General features: G+C 40.4%; 1 protein-coding gene across 1 annotated transcript in view; it reads left to right on the top strand.

Annotated features, from left to right (window-relative positions):
* Positions 1-22,576, top strand: part of LOC134541857 (nuclear receptor subfamily 2 group F member 1-A) — a 263,976-nt gene extending 241,400 nt beyond the window's left edge. Inside the window, exons 6-7 of the mRNA XM_063385556.1 lie at positions 15,976-16,133; positions 17,262-22,576. Of these exons, the coding sequence (XP_063241626.1) occupies positions 15,976-16,133; positions 17,262-17,378 (275 nt within the window). The 3' untranslated portion in view covers positions 17,379-22,576. The remainder of the gene's footprint in view (positions 1-15,975; positions 16,134-17,261) is intronic.
* Positions 22,577-22,703: the final 127 nt, after the last annotated feature.

Raw genomic sequence — 22,703 nt, 5'->3', positions numbered from 1 at the left:
AAGTCCGGGCGAAACGCCACGCCGTCATCACGACAACCTGACGGAGAAGGAGATAGAGTGTCGGCCATCCACTAACAACGGAGGCACGCGCCATCATTAGGGACCGAAAAAATTGGCGTTTTCAATGACCTCTAGGATAGACTCCATGATCCTCTATGTACTTGTGCAGATTACACCTGCTGATTGGCTACTAACTCATGACACGTGTTAACTGGGAAGCTTGTGATTCGATACTTCTTTTGTCGAACGTTTTCCATTGGTCCAGAGTCCTTCAGATAAACTGTGGCCCAATCACTGAAGCAGCAAGGAAGGCAAATGTATTTGGATTCTAGCCTATCGCGAAATGAACACGCGAATTTTTCAGGTCTCTAGCTATCATCATAGTCGACGCGACCCTTAACTGCGGAAAGTGGACGATCGGACGAGATCTGCGTGATGTCGAGGAAGCACTAAAATATAATTTGCTGCATTTTTTATTGGAAGAAGGCAAACGTGAGGGACGCTTAAGACTGCGAGGAACAGAGAAGCGATAAGATGTACAAACCAGACTGTGGTTGAAGATAGTTGGTAACGGCGTGATAGAGGGGCGATGCTTTGAAATCAAACAAATAATCGAGAAGAGATTTTAGTCAACTTAAGTCATTCCGTCGAGTGCGTGTACTCGGAACGAATTCATCTGCGTTTAAATAAAAGTTTCTTCAGTTTTCTTAAAATATGTTGCAGGTTTTTTTTTCTTTTCTCGTTACATTCCCAACAGGACACACTCTTCTCCGATCACAAAATCAGTATTAACATAAAGTTATACCTCAAATTTTCACACTGATATCAATGGAATGGACTATAAAATTTTATTTAATGTAAAACGTATTTGTTGCACCTATTTTCAGCTCGACTTGCAAATGACGCAAAGAATAACGTTACTAAAAATTAATATATATATATATATATATATATATATATATATATATATATATATATATATATTCCACTGCACTCATAGTCTGCTCATGTATCTTACTCAAATTTTACAGTTCTTAAAATGGTTGGAATACCCTTTGTTCCACCGATGTTCAGTTAACAGCATTTATAAACATCTGCCACTATTATTCTGTCAACTGTCTTTTCAAAGAACTTCAAGCAGGTGGTCAGCAATAGTAAACAATCATCATGTTTAGCTTTGTAAGTGACATTGGTACTACTTGTGAGAAATGTCAAATTAGAGACACTTTTAATGAAAAAGAGTTTAAACACATTTTTGTTACCTGGGATTCAAACCCAGAGCCCCTCTCGCGCTGAATTATGGCTGGCACCTCGACCAGTTTCAAAAACTGCACTCTTGTCAGTAGAACAAACATTATTGTATTGAATAAAACCTTGTTTTCAAAAAAGTGTTTACGCTGCAGGAGGGAAGCACTGCACAGAAATATTTTTTTTTCTGTACTTTTACAAATCATTCTTTTGGAAACCAGTTGCCAAGAAATAGTTTGTAATACTACAAGAACTATATTGTAACTTTTTACAACACATGTCAAACGTGAAATACGTTTCCGGATGTTACTGAGCATTTCTTACGAAAATTGGCCCATAGATTTACCATTTCATTCGATGTTTCATTCAAACACGATTATTTTTATGACTACGAAAAATATAATCGAATATTCAATAATTTGACTTTATTTTGTTAATAATGTGCGCAGTTAATACTGGAAAGCCATTCAGGTAACGGCTTACAAATAACTGAAACTATTGGAGGTACTGTGACGATACAAAGCATAAATGCTCGGATAAGAATATGAACCCAGAATTACTGAGAGCACAATTTTGCAGTGGTACAGTTGTTTTAATGTAGATGTACGTGTAATTTAACGTGAATATTTCTGTTCCGTTTACAAATATATATATATATATATATATATATATTACAGCGCGTGAAGCTCTGCCGCTACAGTCGAGTCGCAGACAAGGGGTCTTCGTGCCTCGCGAGGCGCCGAGTGCTTTGTGCCTCACGAGGCACAGAGTGGCGAGGAGGCCACTCGGGTCGGATCAGGGCACGACGGGGCCTTACGTCACACCCTGTGTCCCCCTCCCCCCTCGACACTGTACCCTCTACGCCGCTTGACACTAAGCAGTTGTTCACACAGCGGGTCACCGGCTCTTCCGGGCATCCACACCTAGAACACAGGCGCCCCAGGGATTCCTCTTTCTCTCTCTCTCTCTCTCTCTCTCTATCTCTCTCTAATTACCACGAACCTCCTTTTCCGGATGGTTTCTTCATCCGCCTTCTGTCTGAACACGTGCTAAAAAATTTTAGGACCGTGTGTGAGCTTGTTTGTTTGCAAGAAGTAAACTGGAAACCTACTAGATCTATTTTTTTAAAAAAAATCCACTGTTACAAAGCTACTTTATTCCTGTAGACCTGCAAAATTCGCGGATTCATTAGGTGATAGGCTAGAATTCAAACACATATACCTCTTAGATAATTTTGTTATTGGCTTACTGTTCATCTGGGCGAATCTCAACCAGTTATAAACCCTCAACCAAAGAAGGATCGAATCACAGACAAACCAGCTGAGACGACTTACAAGTCGGCAGCCAATGAACTTGCGTTATTTTCCCCGAGTGTACAGGGGTATGTGCAGTCTATCCTGAAGGCCATCGAAACCGCGAATTTTGCAGGTCTCTTCTAATGGTAGAATACACTACCTTTTAGAGTCACTAGATCCTGTTAGTATTATTAATTAAGGCTTAAGGACATTCGCCTTTCTTAAAAAGCTCTATCGTAGATGTAGAAATTTACACACTGTAACGTCAGCTTTCTTAAGTATTTTAAGACTTGTAATTATTTTTTTTCTATAACTATTTTAGTATTTTAGTCCATCAACTGTGTTTGGTGTGTCCCCTAATGTTCAAGAAAATGACTATATACGGGATGTGGATCACATTTACGTTTGTCGACGTCCGCTCTGTTTTCCGCGAGACGCCGCACACCGAGTGGTAAGATGCCCGCCAGAGTGCAGTCTAGCGGCAGAGGCGGTGACGCACCACAACGCCGAAATACATTAACGCCGAAAAATGTCATTGCAGGACTGCCACCAAGGTTAGGTTAGGTTAGGTTAGGTTAGGCTAGGTTAGGCTAGCCTAGGTTAGGTTGTGGTACATTTTTTCGGCGATACTGTTTTTCGGCGATTGTGGTACACAGCAGTTTACTAGCTCTCGGCGTTGCGGTCAATTTGGCATTCGGCGTTATGGTATTTGGCGTTATTGCACGTTCGGCGTTGTGGTGACGACCCGGCAGTGGCTGACCCCGTGCAGGTACGTCCATGCAGACAGCAGCGACGTCTGGTCTGAGTCCCGGCGTCACGGCCCCTCCAGTTTAAAACAATCCACCGATGTATTTACTGTCAACTGTCCTAACAAGCCGTGGCGCCCGTCTGCCCGGCGCTCCTCTCATCTCCATATTGCCCGTAATGAGAAATAAAACAAGGGACAGGGGAGGAGGGTGTGGAGGCCCTGGTGTGGGGCCGCGCGCAAGAGCGACACAAGTGTCGGCGCCTCTTCCAGGCTGTGGCCGCCGTCACACAGAAGCTGCGCGTCGTCAGGATGGGCGGGATTGTATGGCGGAGAAACCAAGTTAAAGGTTGTGATGCTAGTCTCTCGAGCGTTACCAAGACTCTCTACCAGGAGTTTCATATCTAAATGCTAAGAGACCGGAAAAATTCGCGAATTCATTTCGCGATAGGCTAAAATACAAATAGTCATACCACAGTGCTGCCTCTGCTATTGGCTCACAACTCACCTGGATGACTCTGGGCCAGTGAGAAACTCCCGACCAAAGCTTTATCGAATCACAGGCTGCTACGTTGGGACGTCTCACAACACAGCAGCCAATGAGTGGGTGACATTTGACCGAGTGTATACGTAGAACTATGGAGTTCATCCTACAGGTCATTGAACCCGCGAATTTTTCCGGTCCCTACTAAATACTATTCTTAAAACCACGCGCTTTAGCCATCTTCTTTCTTCAAAAAAATACTGCTTAAAAACGAAATACGGAAACAGAACTATTTTTTCCTTTTCGTAAACTGACACCTTTCTTGTATTTTGAGTAGTTTTCAAATCCCGTGTTTTTTTTTTTTTTTTTTTTTTTTAATCTGAAGCTCCGCGCACCGTATGTGTGCCTGGGTATATGCGCGTCTCACACGGCAAGTTGGTTGTATTATTTATAAGTAAGGAATTTTCCTTGTAAATTTATTTTATAGCTCACCGGCATTGCTTATACTTTCGTGGTACTTCTTTTAGTGGCCCACAGTTTTTTTTCCAGAGGACTCTGGACCAATGAGTAGAGACCTGCAAAATTCGCGGGTTCATTACGTGTAGTGCTAAAATTCAAATAATTATACCTTAGAGCTGCTTCTGCCATTGGTTTACTGTTAATCTGGAGGACTGAGGGCCAATTAGAGACCCTCACTCATTGAAGTGTCGAATCACATGCCACCCAGTCGTGACGAATCACAAGTCAGCAGCCAATGAACAGTTGTCATTTGCCCGAGTGTGTTAGAGGATATTGGAGTCTATCCTGGAGGTCATTGAACCCGCGAATTTTTCCGATCTCTATCAATGAGGAACCTTCAACCAATGAAGTGTCCAATAAGCACTGGGTCCAGGGCTACTGACGCCACTCCGACTGGCTGGCATCTAGTAAGGGACTATTTGGGCAGAAAGAAACACAACGGGTTTTGAGCATATTTTTGAATTGAGTTCCTAATAATTTTGTTAATTCGCATTTATTTATAAAATTGTCCAATTGCTCTCTCTCTCACTCTACCGTGTTACCGCTTACGATGTACTTAATCACATGAGGTTTTTCTTAAGCTCTGCACACCCATGTAGCAGAACCCTTAAAAACCTTTCGCCAAAAATCCATTTCCGTGCTATTGTCAATTTTAGAGACCTGAAAAATTCGCGGATTCATTCGGTGATAGGCTAGAATTCAAAGACATATACCTCTTAGATAATTTTGCTATTGGCTTACTGTTCATCTGGACGAATCTCAACCAGTTATAAACCCTCAACCAAAGAAGGATCGAATCACAGACAAACCAGCTGAGACGACTTACATGTCGGCAGCAAATGAACTTGCGTAATTTTCCCGAGTGTACAGGGGTATGTGCGGTCTATCCTGAAGGCCATCGAAACCGCGAATTTTGCAGGTCTCTATCAATTATACTTCCTTGGCGCCGCGTCGCCGAATCAGCAACTAGAAGTACCGTCGTGACGGGAAGACATTCTTGAGGGGGTCTTTGGGGCGCGCGCTCGGTGGTTGCAGTATTCGGCAGCTTGTGGTATTGCGCTGTGGGGAGGGGGGTGTGAGGGGAAGAGCAAGTCTCTCCGTCTCTGTCCCTCTCGCCCGCAGCCCGGCGCGCCGGCTAATGCTGCGAGATGCCGTCTGTTATTAGTCCATTTAACACCGCCTGCTTGCGGCGGGCGGGCGTCACGTCGACACGAGTTTCAGTTCCACGGGTGTGGTGGGGAGAGGAGGGGGGAGACAGTGAGGGGGGAGGATGAGAAATTAAAAATAGGCCACCCAGCTGCCGACGAGTCTCGTAAATCGGCCCGGCTGCGAGAGGATGCGAGGGGAGGCGGGGAAATTCTTACTTCTCCCCTTCCTTTACACTTCTTTCACTCACCCCTACCACTTCTCTCTCTCTCTCTCTCTCTAGCGTGGAGTTTTATTGGGACAAGTGATACTCAGCAGTCAAGTAACTTAATGGATAGCTCGCTGCCGCCACCGGGTAGTCGCGACTACCCTGTCGTTCTTTTTTATCCCCTTCCCCTTCCTCCTGTTCACTCCTTCAGAGGGTCTTCTAGTGTTGTTCGAGTCGCCTCGCGCACAAGGTGCGATCGCCCGAACTCGCACCTTGTGCGACAACCTCCGTTAATTGTTATCTCCTCCGTTTCTCAAGCCGACTCTTTCCCCTTCTTTGTCCCACTTTCAACTCTTCTTTTTTTCTTTTCTTTTTTTCATCTGACGCGTGTCTCTGTTAGCGTTTGTCGAATATCTGGTGGCATTGCGGAGTGAAATGTCCCCCCTTCCTCCTCCACCAAACCGGGCGTAAAAACGAAATATTTTATTTCGTGGCAACGCGTGAAGATCGGTGTGCTTAAGGACTGCATTTTACACGAGTTAACGAGATTATAATCGAAAAGTCTTTTGAGTCAGCTTTATCGCCTGTCTCGGCCTCGTATACAAGAGGGAAAAAAACCTTCACACACACACACACACCACACTGCTAATTGAGACCAGATTTCGAAATTTCAGTCTTACGGTTCGTGCTTACATTTTAAAAATTGCTCCAAAACTTAAAAAGAAAAGATAAAACTGCCAGTCAGTTGGAGTTATTAAGTAATCGAATAATCAAGACAAAATTTTTATTATTATGAGTAGAGACCTGTAAAATTCGCGGATTCATTTCGCGATACGATAGAGTCCAAATACTTTTGACATTATTTTGCTTCAGTGATTGGGCCACAGTTTATCTGAAGGACTCTGGGCCAATGAAAAATCTTTAACAGAAGAATTAGCGAATCACGGTCATTCCAGTCAACAGGTGTTACGAGTCGGTAACCAAACAGCAGATGTGATTTGCACGAGTGCATAGAGGATCATGGAGTCTATTCTTTAGGGATTTGAATTCGCGAATTTTACATGTCTCTACTTATGAGGCGAGAAAGTCTGCTAGAATGCGAACGCTAGTAAAATTTTAAATAACATTAAAACAAAATCCCGAGAGTAAACATCGAAGGGCGCGATTTTTCATTTTATCATATGGAAAAAAAAAGCGAGGCTACAAAAAATATATTTTTTTTTACAAATGAACGATTACGAGAAGGGAAAAAAAAGTTTAATGGATAGATTTGCAAGCGTAGCCCGAATGAAATCGATGTAATTTATCTGCGGGATTTTCATTTGCCAAATGACGTGGCAATGCTCGCCGATGTTCTCACCTGTGACTCGCTATCGATGTTCCCACGCCTCGCTGGGTCCCGACTGGACCAGTTGGGGGGGGGGGGAATGGAAGATTTCCTCTCACCTCTCATGTCCCTTGGGTGTCTCCATCAACCACCTGCCTCCATTTCCAGCCCTAAGAGTTACAGACATTCGGGCTCCAAGAGCCGCTACGGTCCCAGCTCATGCATGACCTTATATTTGCCTTAAACAATTGTTAATGAGAAGACTTTTGAGTCACTTAACTTTTGAAAAATGAAAATACTACACATATCATTTCAAGTGGTGGAAACAGTTCCGGAAGAATAGCCCAACTAATTAGTAGAGACCGGAAAAATTCGCGTATTCATTTCGCAATAGGCTAAAATACAAATAGTTATACCTCAGTGCTGCCTCTGCTATTGGCTCATAACTCACCTGGATGACGCTGGGCCAATGAGAAACACCCGACCAAAGCTGTATCGAATCACAGGCTGCTACGTTGGGACGTCTCACAAGACAGCAGCCGATGAATGGGTGACATTGGACCGAGTGTACGTAGAACTAGGGAGTTCATCCTGCAGGTCATTGAACCCGCGAATTTTTCCGGTCCCTAATTATTAGATACAACTTTTTTAATTTTTTAACTGATATTTTAACCACTATTCCTTAAGTTACAAACAGTCTGAATTTCCGGTCTCGCAAATAATTCACTTTCTCATCAACTCCACGATTCACTCTCCCCGCCGGAGATCGGCTCTGTTGTCCGTCTCTCAACCACGCATGCCCGTGCCAACTCACTGCTACGTAGTGCTCACTCTTCCCGCCGCGCCGCGACACCGTCGCTCCTATCTCTCGTCGCCCGCTATCACTCGCCAAACAAGTCACTCAACCCTCTCAGCTTCACTACACAGCTCGCATACCCGTCAGACACCACCATGGGACCTCCGAAGTGCAGCGTCATCGAAGACAAAGCTGCGAGAACAACGGCTTTTCGGAACCTCCCGAAACTTCCAGAAAGACAGAGAGGTTTCCGGACTCCGTCGTAAGGCGTTGGGATTGGGAGAGAGGAGGGGGGGGTGGTTGTCAGACAGCGGCCGCTAATGGGAGGTCCTTGTAGTTGTAAGGGGAGGGACGGGTGTCTCCAGCAGCAGCCTCGATAATAACACAACACGTAATGTCAAAATGTTGAGTAACCTGGAGTGGATTGTAAAGTTTCGGTGTTTTGATTTAACGTGTGGTGACCGTAGAACTGGCCGGATCCCGACGGACGCGGGAAGCGGGGGTGTGCCGGCCGGGGTTGAGGTGTTTCGCCGGCGGCGTCCAATCAGGCTCGAACAAGCCTCCGCGCGCGCGGGATCTGGCTTTCGGGCGACGAGTAGCGCGGTCGTCTCGTCGGCTACAAGACGCGCCATTAGCGGCGCGTCGTAATCCCCCGTGTCCCCCGTGAGTGGACCACGCGACACGTGCGGACAGCGAGGGAGCAGTTGTGCCAACCTTGGTCAGTGGCGTAGCAAGCGGGTGGCAAGGATGGCCCCCGCCAGGGGCGCCGGAGCATGGGGGGGGGGGGGGTCGCCGCCACGACAGTTTCGCGGTTACTGAACCCTCACCCCCCCCCCCTCTTTGTTAATCCAAGAGGGGGCGCCATTTTCAATTCCGGCCAGGGGCGCCAGTCGCCTTAGCTACGCCACTGACCTTGGTGGCCAATCTCCTACTGCACATACGTACAGCCTTCGCGTGCGGCTTGCTTCACTCGCTGACCCTCTTCCACATCAGCTAGAAACTTCACACATTTTGACCAGCATTTAACTCTCTGCCTGTGACAGAAGAAATTTTTTTTTCATGAATAAAAATTGCAAAATTTTAGTTTTATTCCTCTGAAAGAAAAATATTAAAAATTACTAATGCACCTTCAGAGTCTGTGCAGACCGTTGTGGTGGAGAAGTATGACGGTAGTATCGTCGTCTGTTTGATAGTACATAGAAATAACTAGCTACATTTTTATATCTAGCAGAAATTTGTGTATCTTCACGGATGTTTTTATTTAAAAGACAAACAACTGCAGTCTTCAAACTTGCGAGGCCTAACCACGTTGAAAAGTTTTACAAATTGTTGTTCTATGACTTTTTGTTTTGTCGTATCTCCATCGTTTATATCTTAGAAAGCATTAGAATTTTATATTTAGTGTCATTTTTCATTTTTATGTATTGTCCTGCAGCTGACTGGATGACTGGATGTAGTGGGCACAGACAACGTCTAGGTGATGGCAGCCGCGCCTCACTTCAGCTTCTGCAGCTTCTTGTGACACTGCTTTGACTACAGTCACTGCACCAGAAGCTGCGGTGACTGTAGTCGGTGCAGTGACGGACTCGTTTGTCAGATGTTTCCCGTTTCAAAAACTGGCGTCCAAGTACTTTTAGCAATCATCGGTTGGCTGCTCCACAAAAATAACAACTCATTCAACTGCAACTTTTCTTTAAAAACTGCAGGAAATAATACAAATGTAAATGAAAATTATTCAGTAAACAACAAACTTGTCAGAAAATAATGCCTCACTTTCAAAATCATCTTTGTAAGAACATTAGTTTTTATGTTTGTTCTTATAAATTGCTAATATCTGTTTGAAAGCACTGCGCATTAAAGACAACTCTTTGATGTTAATGTTTTATTTAACATATATGCAAGTCTCTTAACAGATCAAACAGCATTACTTAAGTAGTTTTAAGATAAAGTAGGAATTTTTAAAACTGAACGCACTTCTTTGTGACACGGTTTTGGGTCTCTTCATTCTCTCTTTGCCAGCTCACTCTGTTTTTTAGCTCAATTATTGACAAAGAGTATAGGATGCAAACGACAAGACAGAAACTTGCTACACTTTGTCTTCAGGCTAGGATAAGTATCTGTGTGTGGTTTTAACGTAGATATTTCATTTTTCTGAATGGAAAACATCGTCTTGTATTTGGAGATACACGAAACAATGACAGACACCCGTTTCTTAACGTTGCTAAGGACTTCTCACTGTTAGCAGTAACCATGCGTGCTTTTTCCTTCACCCCCGTGACTCAACTGAAGTAAACCGTAAGGTCAGGTATTCGGGGAATGTATACTATATTATGCGTGAAGTAAAGATTTAGTCTGTTTCGTCAGCCGAATCCTGTAACAGTTCTGAAAATAAAAACCCTTTTCCATACGTATTGGTTTGCAAGGATCATAAAATTTGGCACGCTTATAGCAGTTGGATGTGTCAATGTCCTTGACAAACTTATATAGGCCTATAATTTAAAAAAAATAGTTAATGTGAATACTTTAAAGTATGTTTCAGTGAGAAGGAATATAATTAATGAATGGAACTTTAATTGGTAGAATCATATACTTTTTTTAAAAAATAAATGGATGTAAACCCTCTGTTGTATTTAGCATATTATTTAGAAAACATTGTGTGGTCAAACCTTAGGAATTATTAATCTGTATGTGATAATTAATAAAATATATTATTATGGAACTCCGTCGACAGTAACCTCGCAGATAAATAATATCCTACACTGAAAGAAATGTTTGTATATTTTACAAGGAAAATCCTTGGAAACCCTGTTGCCAAGGATATTACTTGTAAAACTACAAGGCAGAACTTTGTACTATGTGCGATTTTGCAAGGCTCTGCCTTGTAGTTTTGCAAGAAATATCCTTGGCAACAGGGTTTCCAAGAATTTCTCTTGTAAAAGTACAAAAATTTTTTTAGAGTGTATAGTAGCACTCCCTGCACACAAGCTTTGCTTTTATGTTCTATGTTACATTTCCGCTGTGTAAAGTGTAATAGCTTATAATGGCGTGAATCAAATTAAAATAATTTAATTCTATTAACACGAACATCATAAGTAAAGTTTCATCGCAGAGAGTCAAGCATTCCTCTTGCTGGGGTTTTGCTGGCTTTACATAAAAATAAAGAACATGTCGTAGTTAAAGTTTTATATATATAAGTATGTATTGTTACGATTTATAATGTGGGGAGAACTGGGTTTTAATAAAAATTCCTTGTCGAAAATCATGTCCAAATTCGGAGTTTGGTATTTATTCAATTCATTTTCGCTTTTATCGGAGCCGTTTCGTTTAAAGTTTCGGTCTGCTAATCTTAATGATTAAATAGTCCGGCAACGAATTCTAGCGGTGAGTTCGGAATACTACGTGTGATTCGCGTCGTTAAAAGTAGTTCATAACACAATTTGCGTGTGAATTTATCACGCTCAGCATTATTTTAAAATAATTCAACGTTAAATATCGTGTATTTGCGACGTGAGAACACATGGTTGGTTCGTTACCGAGGTTAAGGTGTAACACATCACTGGCGAGTACTGAGGACCAGCTCACGTTTCAGCCCCCTTTTTTTACTCTTTTTTGTGACGTGATAACGTCTTATAAATCGATGAACGCACGGTTGAACGCACGAAAAATTGTCACGTTCCGCCTGAGCCAAGCGTGCAAGAACCGGCCAACCACCGTGCGAGAAAATCTTCGATAATATCAAACAGGTTAAGGCGGGCTTTTTAATTAATTGTTTATGATTATATTTAAACAAATTATTTAAATTAAATTTTGCAAAAACTGTAAATAATATTTGAAAATTAAAAAGTATGCAATTTTTCATCAATATTTTCTTATGACGTTATCACGTAAAATTATCGTCCGTAAACCTACTTTACAGATAACCCCCCTTTTTTTCTATTTTGGGAAGCACGCTTATTCTAAGAGGGTTTAATTCATTTGACCAGCAAGTAGATGGAGCCGGCGCGGAACCTAGCCGACTTCAAAACAACGGCCTGCTTCGACGCCACTTGCCGTACCACAAGGGGGGGGGGGTCGAAACTTGCTCTCATTAACAATTAAAAGAGGCCCCCACGCCACGAAACAAGGCCGGGACCGGGCAAGTTAGGGCTTCCTTCCATCGAAGGGGGAGGGGGGTTGGAGAGAATGGTTTAGTGGAAAGAAATAATTATAATAATATCCTTGCGCTTCCTCCCCCTTTCCCGTTTTAATTAGCTGTAGGCGAAAATTAGCGCCGAAGAAAATGGGCAAGTTTGTTTCTTCTTCGCAAATAAAGTTCGGTTGTCGCCGGCTGAGATTGTTCGCCCTTTTTGAAAGGCGCTCGACACTTCCCTTGGAATATTTCTGCCCGCCGCAAACAATCATCCCAATTATGCCTCTCGGTCGAGGAGACCACTTGGGGAGGTTTCGGTAAATGGAGGAAACCCGAGAAATAACTAACACCCAAGATCGACGCCCATTAACGTGGAGAATATAGAGCATATCTTTGCAAGAAAGTCTGTCTAAGCGTCGTTTACCCACGTCACTTTCCCTAAGAGAATATTACTCTTCGTCTAAAGCTCCCACGATTAGAATCCATCAGGAATTAAAGATAATTAACGAAACAAAACACCGTTCTCTATATCTACTATAAGCATACATTTTATTTATTTCAATTCCTATAGCTAGAGACCGGAAAAATTCGCGGGTTCAATTACCTCCAGGATAGGCTCCAATATCCTCTACACACTCGGGCAAATGCCAACTCTTCATTGGCTGCTGACTTGTGAGTCGTCTCGACTGGGTGGCCTGTGATTCGACACTTCTATGAGTGAGGGTCTCTAATTGGCCCTCAGTCCTCCAGATTAACAGTGGACCAATGACAGAAGCAGCACTAAGGTATATTTATTTGAATTTTAGCATGACACGAATTGGACCCGCGAATTTTTCAGGTCTCTACCTATACCAAATGGTAAATCACTGACTGTTTTGACTGTTATATATAAATCACGTGTTTCTCGCCAACAGCATTTCGCCCTCCTATAACGGTTGGGGCGAAATGAAAATAATGAAAATCACGTGTGGCCAATCCTAGAGTTGGGAAGTATCAGCAATATCAGAGGAACAATGCTTGAATGATTTTTGCTGTTACCCCGTGAGGCAATGATGGATCATCGACTGAGTGGATAACAACTTCTCAGCGTCATGTGGCGTAATTGTAATAGCCAAACACGGACTTAACTCATTAAGACTGGCCTATTAATGCTTTTTTCAATTTTCAGTTACAGTTACACGAGAATTAAGTTTGCTGCAACATTTCGCAACAAGTGTTGGTCATTGCTGATCTCCTGTCGTAGATGTTGCGAGTAAATGGTTTACGTCCACGATTGTTTGGGGATAGCTACTCGCAGGATGTTTACAAGTTGCAGTTCTTATGGAATGGAGTAGCTTGCACAAGCCGTATTCTCAGTTCATCGGGAAAAGTTCACCCCGCTTTCGAGAAAGAGGCCCTAGCTTGAAAAACTCTTGGAAAATTCACTGACTACTTATAAACCGCTGAGTTCTAGTTATGTACTGACAACTAAACATTTGAATAGCTGTGCGGTTTGAAGGAGCAGTTAGCACAGTTCTAGTTCTTTGGGTGGGACGTTTGAGCTGGGAAAAAGAAAATCCCACCTGGTAACGGCAACGTCCGCCGCATTTTCCACATGCGAAAAATTCCGGGTGCGATCCGCGACCGGAAACGAACATCCGGATCGCCACGGTGAAATGCGAGAGATCTGACCACTCAGCCACCAAGGTCCCTAATTATTTGGGCGGTCTGTACAAATGTACTGATTTCCTCCTCACGCTCTACATATAAAACGCGCCATTTGGAATATTTTTATTTTATTTTAATGATATTAGTTTTCACAGTGTTCCAAAAATTATACAAAAATTTCATTTTGGTTATGTGCTGAATTTTATTGCTGCCTAATATAAGTTACATGCTATCTGACATTTTTGTTAAAATCTCAGCCAAAATTTCTAAATGAAAAATTGTTGCCTGGAATTGTGTCGTCCGTCACTATGGCCTGTCTCATCCTTAAAATTGCAGTGTGCATTTGAATGGACATTTTCTTTCTCTTTCCAATGGACGATACATGCCGTTTGTGCTGTCCTTGTTTTTTTCCATGTGCTCTGTTGCTAAATATACACCATAGATCACAATAGTTTTAGACGCAACTTTATAATGTGTAATGAAATTATTTTTAAATATACCTGAAAATTAACTTTGTAATCAAAAATTATGAATGAATGAGTAATTTGGAAATGCACTTTCTTGTATTTCACCGGGAACATCATGTGTTAATATTCAATTACCTCTAATCGAAATGTATCTGAAAGTCGCCATCTTCGTTTCAATCTTTTATCAACATTTTTTATGTCATTTAATATTAAAACTTTGAGCTCTGTTTGAGCATAACATATAATTAGGGACCTGAAAAATTCGCGGTTTCAATGACCTTCAGGATAGTCTACACAGTCCTATGTAAACTCGGGCAAATAACGCCAGTTCGTTGGCTGCTGACTTGTGAGTCGTCTCAACTGGTTGGTCCGTGATTCGTTACTTCTTTGGTTGAGGGTTTCTCATTGGCCATGAGTCGCCCAGACGAACAGTGAGCCAATAGCAAAAGCAGATTAAAGGTATAGGTATATGAATTTCAGACTATCGCGAAATGAATCTGCGAATTTTTCCGGTCTCTACATATAATGGAATGGAATGTCTTGTTATTTAAAGTGGTGTACTGCTACAAATAGTCTCTCCTGCGAAATAAAAATTGTTTATTAGCATTTATTTATTTATTTAGAAGAATGCAACTATAATAATACCGGTAATTGACACTATTTTATGATACTAAAAAAATAAGCAAATTAGTAAAATCAAAAAATACATATAAAATATTATAGTAATCAACGATGATATTCAAAATAATATTTTTGTAATGCTAACAAGCCGTTTAGTTTGAATGTGGCAACATTTATTCTTTACTGCAAACTAAGAGTGGGAAACACCATAGAAGTTCAGTGTTTCTGTGTTCCCAAAGCTGGGTAAAGCACACGGTCTCGCTTCTAAAACAACACAGAAAAAAAAAATACTCTGTACTTTTACAAAAGATTCCTTTGGAAACCATTTGCCTAGAAATAGTTTGTAATACTACAACAAAGATATTGTAGTTTTGTACAACACATAGTTACGGTAATTTTTTTCACTTATGAAATACGTTCCTCGAGATAATGAGTTTTTCTTACGAAAATTGGTGTTTTGAACGATGGAAATTATAGTCTTATATTAAACAATTGGACTTTATTTTATTTTATTGCGCTTATTAATGTGCGCAGTTAATACTGGAACTGTTTACAAATAACTTTAACTATTGGAGGTACTGGGATGACACAAAGAGCAAATGCCCGGGTAATAATTCGAACCCAATATTACTGCGGACACTATTTTGTAGTGATACAGTTTTTAGTATTATAAATGAACAAATGCAAAAAAAAACTGTCATTATACATTAATAGGGGCATGCATATTTTGCGAAAAGATTCCGAGACTAGCTGAAAGTTAAAACACTGTAGCATTATCTGTGTTTCTTAATTGGGTGAGTTTCTTTCAGGTCAATGTAGATTGTTACAACACCAATCACCGTGAGTCAGTGCGGAAGCAAACAAGTCCTGATTGGCCCGGTCAAATAAGACATTGACTTATCTCGCAGGGATTTTTCGCGAAAAAAAAAATGAATACCTATTAAACTGCAACAATGTATGTCCACATCAGGTGTTTCTTCCTTGTGATTGGCGGTCGTCTGCGAGAGAAGTCGTTGCCTTATTTGACCGAGCCACTCAGGACGCGTTTACTTCCGAACTGAATTACTGTGATTGGTGTTCTAACAGCAGACATGCACCTGAAAGAAACTCACCCAATCACTAAACACAGACAATGCTACAGTTTTTTAACTTTCAGTTAGTCTCGGAATCTTTTCTCGAAATAATGCATGCCCCTAGCATTGACTTCTCTCGCAGACGGCCGCCAATCACAAGGAAGGAACCACTGCAGTCTAATAGGCGCTCAGACTTATCCGCGAGAATGCCTGCCCCTACTGATACATCTGTGAAGGAGGCTGTAGCGGAGAGGTGGGCGGCTGTTGCAGACGCGTGCGGGCTGTCGGACGTGGCGCACATCGAGAACCTGCAGGAGAAGTCGCAGTGCGCGCTCGAAGAGTACTGCAGGACGCAGTACCCCAACCAGCCCACGCGCTTCGGCAAGCTGCTGCTGCGGCTGCCCTCGCTGCGCACCGTCAGCTCGCAGGTCGGTGCCGACTAGTATCGACTAGTATCATTGTATCTCTTTTTTTTCGAGATGAGGAATTAATTATTGTATCTCTTTGTTTCGAAGTAATGTATTATTGTATCTCTTTGCTTCGAGATAATGAATTATTGTATCTCTTTGTTTAGAAATAATTAATTAATGTATATCTCTTGGCTTCGAGGTAATGAATATTTGTATCTATTTGCTTCGAGATAATGAATTATTATTGTATCTCTTTTGCCTCGAGATGATGTGTGTTTGTATCTCTTTGCTGCGATAGAATGTACGTTTGTTGCACGTTGTGGCAAGAATATTGATATTTGCTGTTCGTTGCTCCGAGAGAATGTATGTTAGTTTATCTTGTTGCGAGAGAATGGAGTTTTGATAATGAATGTTGGTTCCTCGTTCATTTTTTTTATACTCGTTTATGCGGTAGAATTAATTTTTGTATCGCTTTGTTGCGAGATAATGAATGTTTGATCCTCGTTGTGGCAAGAATATTAGCATTTGTTAACCGTTGTTGAGAGGGGATGAATCTTTATATCTCTTTGTTGTGAGAAAATGAATGGTTTTTTCCCCTCGTTGTTGTGAGAGAATTAATATTTGTTGCTCGTTGTTCCGAGAGAATGTTAGTTTGTTACTCGTTCCGAAAAAAAAATGAAGTTTCGTATCTGTTTGTAGCGAAAGAATAAATGTTTGCTCCTCGTTGTGGCAAGAATAACAATATTTGTGGCCTTTGTTCCGAGAGAATAAATGTTTGTTTCTAATTGTAGCAAGAATGTCAATATATTAGAGACCTGCAAAATTCGCGGATTCATTTCGTGATATGCTACAATTCAAATAATTATACCTTAGCGCTGATTCTGAAATTGGTTCACTGTTAATCTGGAGGACTGAGGGCCAATTAGAGACCCTCACTCAAACAAGTGTCGAATCACAGACACTCGGTCGAGACGACTCACAAGTCAGCAGCCAATGAACAGTTGGCTTTTGCCCGAGTGTGTAGAGGATATTGGAGTCTATCCTGGAGGTCATTGAACCCGCGAATTTTTCCGGTCTCTAAATATTAATATTGGTTGCTAGTTGCTAGTTGAGAGGGTTGTTTGTGACGGGGGTGGTGTGTCGCAGGTGATCGAGCAGCTGTTCTTCGTGCGGCTGGTCGGCAAGACGCCCATCGAGACGCTGATCCGCGACATGCTTCTGAGCGGGAGCAGTTTCAGCTGGCCCTACATGTCCTCCATGTGACACAGCGTGTGGAGGCAGCTCGCTTCCGCCTGAACAGCCGTCGTCGTCGTCGTGTGAGCAGGACGGACACGGAGCCCGCGGAGATCCGCGCGCGCGGTCGACCTCACCAAAAGCTCCCTGGTGCTCCCCGGGTGTCGAGGTAGTGCCACGTACCCGCGACGGGAGTTGACTTCGTTCGGTACCTGATCGGCATTCCTTCCGTCGGAACGCCCTGCGCTCCAACCGCGGTTACAAACTATCATTTTTTTTTTTCTCTCTCTCTCTCTCTTAAATTACGTACTTACGATAGGTAGAGACCCGGAAATAATTCGCGGGTTCATTTCGCGATAGGCTGAAATTCTGCTGGTTCTGCTATTTGGCTCGCGGTTTAACTGGAGCTCTCTGGGCCAGTGAGAGACTATCGACCAATGAAGCGTCGAATCACAAGCTACCCAGTGGAGACGACTCACAATTTAGTACCCAATGAACACGCGTGTTTACTTGAGAAGTGCAGAGGAGGCTACCCTAGAGGTCATTGAATCCGCGAATTTTTCCGGTCCCTAACGATAGGGTATTATTTAGGACGCATGGCGAGCGGGCCCATGTCAGTTTGAGCCACGACGAAGAAATGTAGCAAGTTAGTGTTGGACGTCAGCGATAACACCTGCATAACTTGTTCAGTTCGTAGTCAGGGAAAAAACGTTTATTAGCCAAAAAATTTTCTTTGGAAACAAAAAAAAAAGTGTGTAAGCACGGTGCCCCTATAGATCTCTTGAATAACAAAAATATAATGTTATCCTTCTAGGAACTTAATTATTTATCTGTGAAGGGCACAAGTAATGATTTGGAGTGAATCCCTCATATTATTGTTACTGTTGTGCACAACGTGAGCTACTCATCGGCAATACTATGTTTGTTTGTGCAGACAGCCATCGCAAATAACTATTTTTATATGAATTAATTCCTGATGAGTGTTGATGCGGATACAGACAGAATCGCTAACGGTGAGCCTGTTTCTTAGCTGATAGAAATCAAGACCCAAAATAAAGATTTTTAACGTGCCGAAGATTTTTTTTCCTCTCTTTCCTGCAAATTTTCTATCGAGAACTGCAATTTTTTTTTTCATCATTAAGTGCACACGCCATGGCCAGAAATTTTGGTGAGGTCGAAGTGCTAGCATCTCTTATCGGCGTCAAACACTTCCAAATTAAAGGAAAGGTACTCTACAGACGTGTGGCGATACTGTGAAACTTTATATCTTCGATAATCCCGTCGTCCGCTGGATTACTGCAAAGCAAAATTTGAACGAACTTGATCGACAGACAAGAACCTTAAACAGTGCCATTATCATTAAAGGGTAAGCCGCATAACTGGATGTAGTGAATCATGAACAATTTATATGTTAAAGGTCTGTTTGCGCAACATGGCTTGTTCACATGCATATGTCAGATCCAAATAATATATATAATTTTTTTGCAAAAAAGATTGAAATGTGATATATCCCGGTAAACGGTGACTATACTTAATAATCCACTTAGTTTTAATATGTAAACAAAACAACACTTTTGTAAAGTTTATGAAGCGTGTACATAGTGTTTGTAATATTATCAACAGAGTAAATAAAAGCGGTTTGTTCTTAAAAACGAAAATTGTAAAAAAATACAAAAAACAGGTAAGTGTTGATCTATTGTGAAAGTGGTACTTATCATACAAGTGAAATAACGGTTAGTTACTTTGGGAGACCTTGTCCTCTCTTCAAGAAACTATCAGGCGAAACACACACAAGTTTATCTATTGTAGAAGTTATCCATGTTCATTTATTATTTTACTGTCATTCAGTGTGACTGTCATTTCAGTAAAACATACATACAGGGAAGAAAATTTACGATAGTTAATATTATTTTATCTGGTTTTTATCTATGATATATGTATATTGGCAAACGTCAAAACCTGTGACTCCCTCGCTGTGTTGTGGGTTTTTGTTAGTTGTGTTTGATATTAATTTCGGTTATATTGGGATGAGACAGTTTCATTTTTTTTTTTTTAATTTTTGTACAATTAAATCCTGGTGGTAAAACTATAGCACAAATTTAAAACAAATTTAATAAACTGTAATAAAGTGCTTGTTAAATTCTTAAAAGAAATAGATTGTGAATTTTTTGTGTTCAAATGCAACGAAAAAAATTTATTAACTGATGACGGTAACCCAATTTCACTTCGGCATCACCGTTGATGAGGCACACAAAATGAAGCTAATGCACTTACCTCGATGCTAATTAAAAAAGTGAATAGATACAACTTAATACATACAGTGCAGTCCAGGTAATCTTGACACTTTAATATTCTTTCTAAATGTATTTCAGTCAAGGATGCATTAAAACCTGAAACTTGTTGTCCTATTGTGTTGAATTCTGTGCAGTTTATTTTTTTTTTGTGTGGGAACGGCTGCAGTAGCGGATTAAAAAAAAACTCAGATGAGCTGGAATGCACTATGTATAGAAAATAATATTGTTGTTTTGCAAAATTCATTAAGTGGTACGCTCTGAAGCAGACTTAGGCTGGCTGGCACAGTCGTGACTTAGGGGAAGTAAGCATTTCTTAATTTGATTAACCTGCAAAGTTTTTGCTTGGATATAATTTACTTGAATTTGAAAGCTGTTATTAGTGACTTGGATCAGATAAATACACACAAATGCACGTTTAGGTAAGACGGTAAAAGAGCTTATCGGTGTTATTCATCAAATAATTGGGATGCCCTTTCAAAAAATGGTTTTAAAGTAACTTTTACACCCAGCACATTCATAAAAACACAGTTGCTTTGTAGCTATTAGCCTATGCATGTTTCGGTTGAAAGAGGGCAAAATAAAGCGAGCGGGAAAACTTGAAGAACTTACGGCTCCACAGAAATGTAAATCTTCGTGGGATTTTTTTTTTTAAATCTTAGAAACATACAAATTACAAAACAGTGATCTTCTACAGACAAGCTAAAGAATGTAACTATCGAATATTGAATGAGGTAACAGAAAGTAAAATTTTCTCTCAGAAATAATGAACTGCCAGATATTGTGTTTTATTTATGATAAAAAAAAGAACAAAACATTTTTTTCTTCAATCACGAGAAGTTTATTGCACGTAAATTAGGAAAACTGACATAAGCCTTGAAAATAAATTTAAAATAAATTCAATCATGCCAAAACTTGCTTGTAAAATATTTTGAAACAGCATTCGTAGAAGTTTATTTTTTATTAAATAATATAACAAGTTTTTCGTTCTAAAGAATTTTTTTTTATGAGAAAATGTAAGCTTACAGAACTTGAAGCCTGTGTAAACCCGAGTATTTTCCTATAAAATGGATCTTATGTATAGAACTTTTGCCCACAGTAAAAAAACTTAAAGTAGCTTATCTATAGAACGTGTGTCCACAGTAATACTACGTTTACAAAAATAATTTTTGGAAAGTATTTTTTTAAAAAGTTACCTTACTAATGTTTTTTGTAGTTGAAAAAACAAGTTTTCAACGACAGGCAAGTTTCACACTGGCATAGGCTTCAAACTTACAAATTGGCTTATTATTAAAATTCTAAAATTTTTGGCATGTGTAATAACAAAAAGTGAGCCATTGTTTGAATATTTTAAGTAAATGTTTTACGCCACGTCTTGATGGACTTTTTATAGTGTTACAGTTAATAATAAAATACCCTCCAGATTTATACAAAAAAACACGAAACACGTCTGCAAACTTATTTGCGACTTGTAAATTATTTGTTTTGTTGCAGTAAAATTCAAGTTTATGTTTGGAAAAAATATATATATTATAGGGGTGTAGGCTATGAAAGACAAGGCCGAATGCACTGCACAAGTATATTTAAATCTGAATTAACAAATTTGCAATTTAATCGGTAGTGTTGTCAAGATGAAGAGATTTGAAGAAGTTACATCGAAAAAGAGCTACCTTCTTTCACACTTATATTCAGAAACACACAAAAAATAAAATACAGGTTTAGTTTGGTTTGGAAAATATTATTTTAGTTCATAACAATGTTTAAATTGTTAACTACGTTTAAATTGTTGTAAACATTTAGATGATTTTTGTTTTCGACTGAAACGTCATAAATGAAAATACTACTGACCTAAATTAGTGATTCTGGCAAATAATACCGTAACTTGCAGGTAGTCTACCAGTGATATTTCAATAGTTTGTTTCTAAAACACGATAAAAAAAAAAGCAACCCATTAACTTTAATTTTATACAGTCCGAATGTAAGAGCTTTGTGAAGTAAACAAACTTAAGTCTGATGTGTGCAAGTCTAGTTGTTTTGCCTTGCACGGGTGCTAGTATATGTGGGCTTTATTCATATATCGTTTCCCTGGCAATATCTGGCATGGTTTGACTTTAGCAATGCGACCGTGACAGGACAAAACAACGCCCATAACCAGCAACCGGAAGAAAAAAAAATGGTTTGGCGATACCGTAGCTTTCATAATCACCCCGACTGTGCCAGAAGTCATGACAGAATGCGTACTATCACGAGTAACTTCTTCCAAACAACGATGTCGTTCTGTTTATTTTTACAAATGTTTCAGTTAAGTTTTCTTTGTGATATTCTCCTTTACGACCAAGTTTAATCTTTTCCTTCTTCCATCCATTTTGATAAAAAAAAATTCACGTAAATATGTATCTATACATAACTTTCTTGCAAAAATAATGACATAATATTTCTTAACTCCGTCGCAATGAAAATGTAATCAATATTTTTTTTTTAGTAAAACAGTCGGTGACATTTAATAAGCAGGTTCCTGTCACTGTTCACACAGAGTCTATAAATGCTGCTACAGAGTGTACCACGATATGTGTAACTTATCAGCAGTGCCAACTAAACTGGTTTCTAAAACACGCTGTGATGGCTCGTCATTTGTCTTTGACACAACAGTGAAACCGACAAGGAAACTTAAGTTGCCATAGTTTTAAAACACCCGTTGAAAGAGAGTATGGTGTGGAATGAAAGTTTTTTTTTGTTGTTTTGTACTACTCATGAACGAAGTATAAAAGACATTGCTAGGTGATACTCAGATGATACCTGTAGATACTTTTAGATCGAAAAAAAAGAGAACAATAAATGTTACTGTCAGTGTTTTCTTAAACTGTCTTTTATTTCATGAAGTCCAGATATCCTTAATCGTTACTAGTTACAGACATGGTTTTAATTTTTGAAGTAAACCTATGATAAATTACATGGTATATCCTTCCCTGACATTACATTAGGTAATTAACAAACATTTTCAATCAGTTAATTTTGAGTGTCATACTATAGTTTGTTACGTGTTTTTTTATTTTGCAGTGAGTCC

Source organism: Bacillus rossius (assembly GCF_032445375.1).
Source record: "Bacillus rossius redtenbacheri isolate Brsri chromosome 4 unlocalized genomic scaffold, Brsri_v3 Brsri_v3_scf4_2, whole genome shotgun sequence".
In the NCBI taxonomy this organism is placed as follows: Eukaryota; Metazoa; Arthropoda; class Insecta; order Phasmatodea; family Bacillidae; genus Bacillus; species Bacillus rossius.
This window is presented reverse-complemented; position numbering and strand designations above follow the sequence as displayed.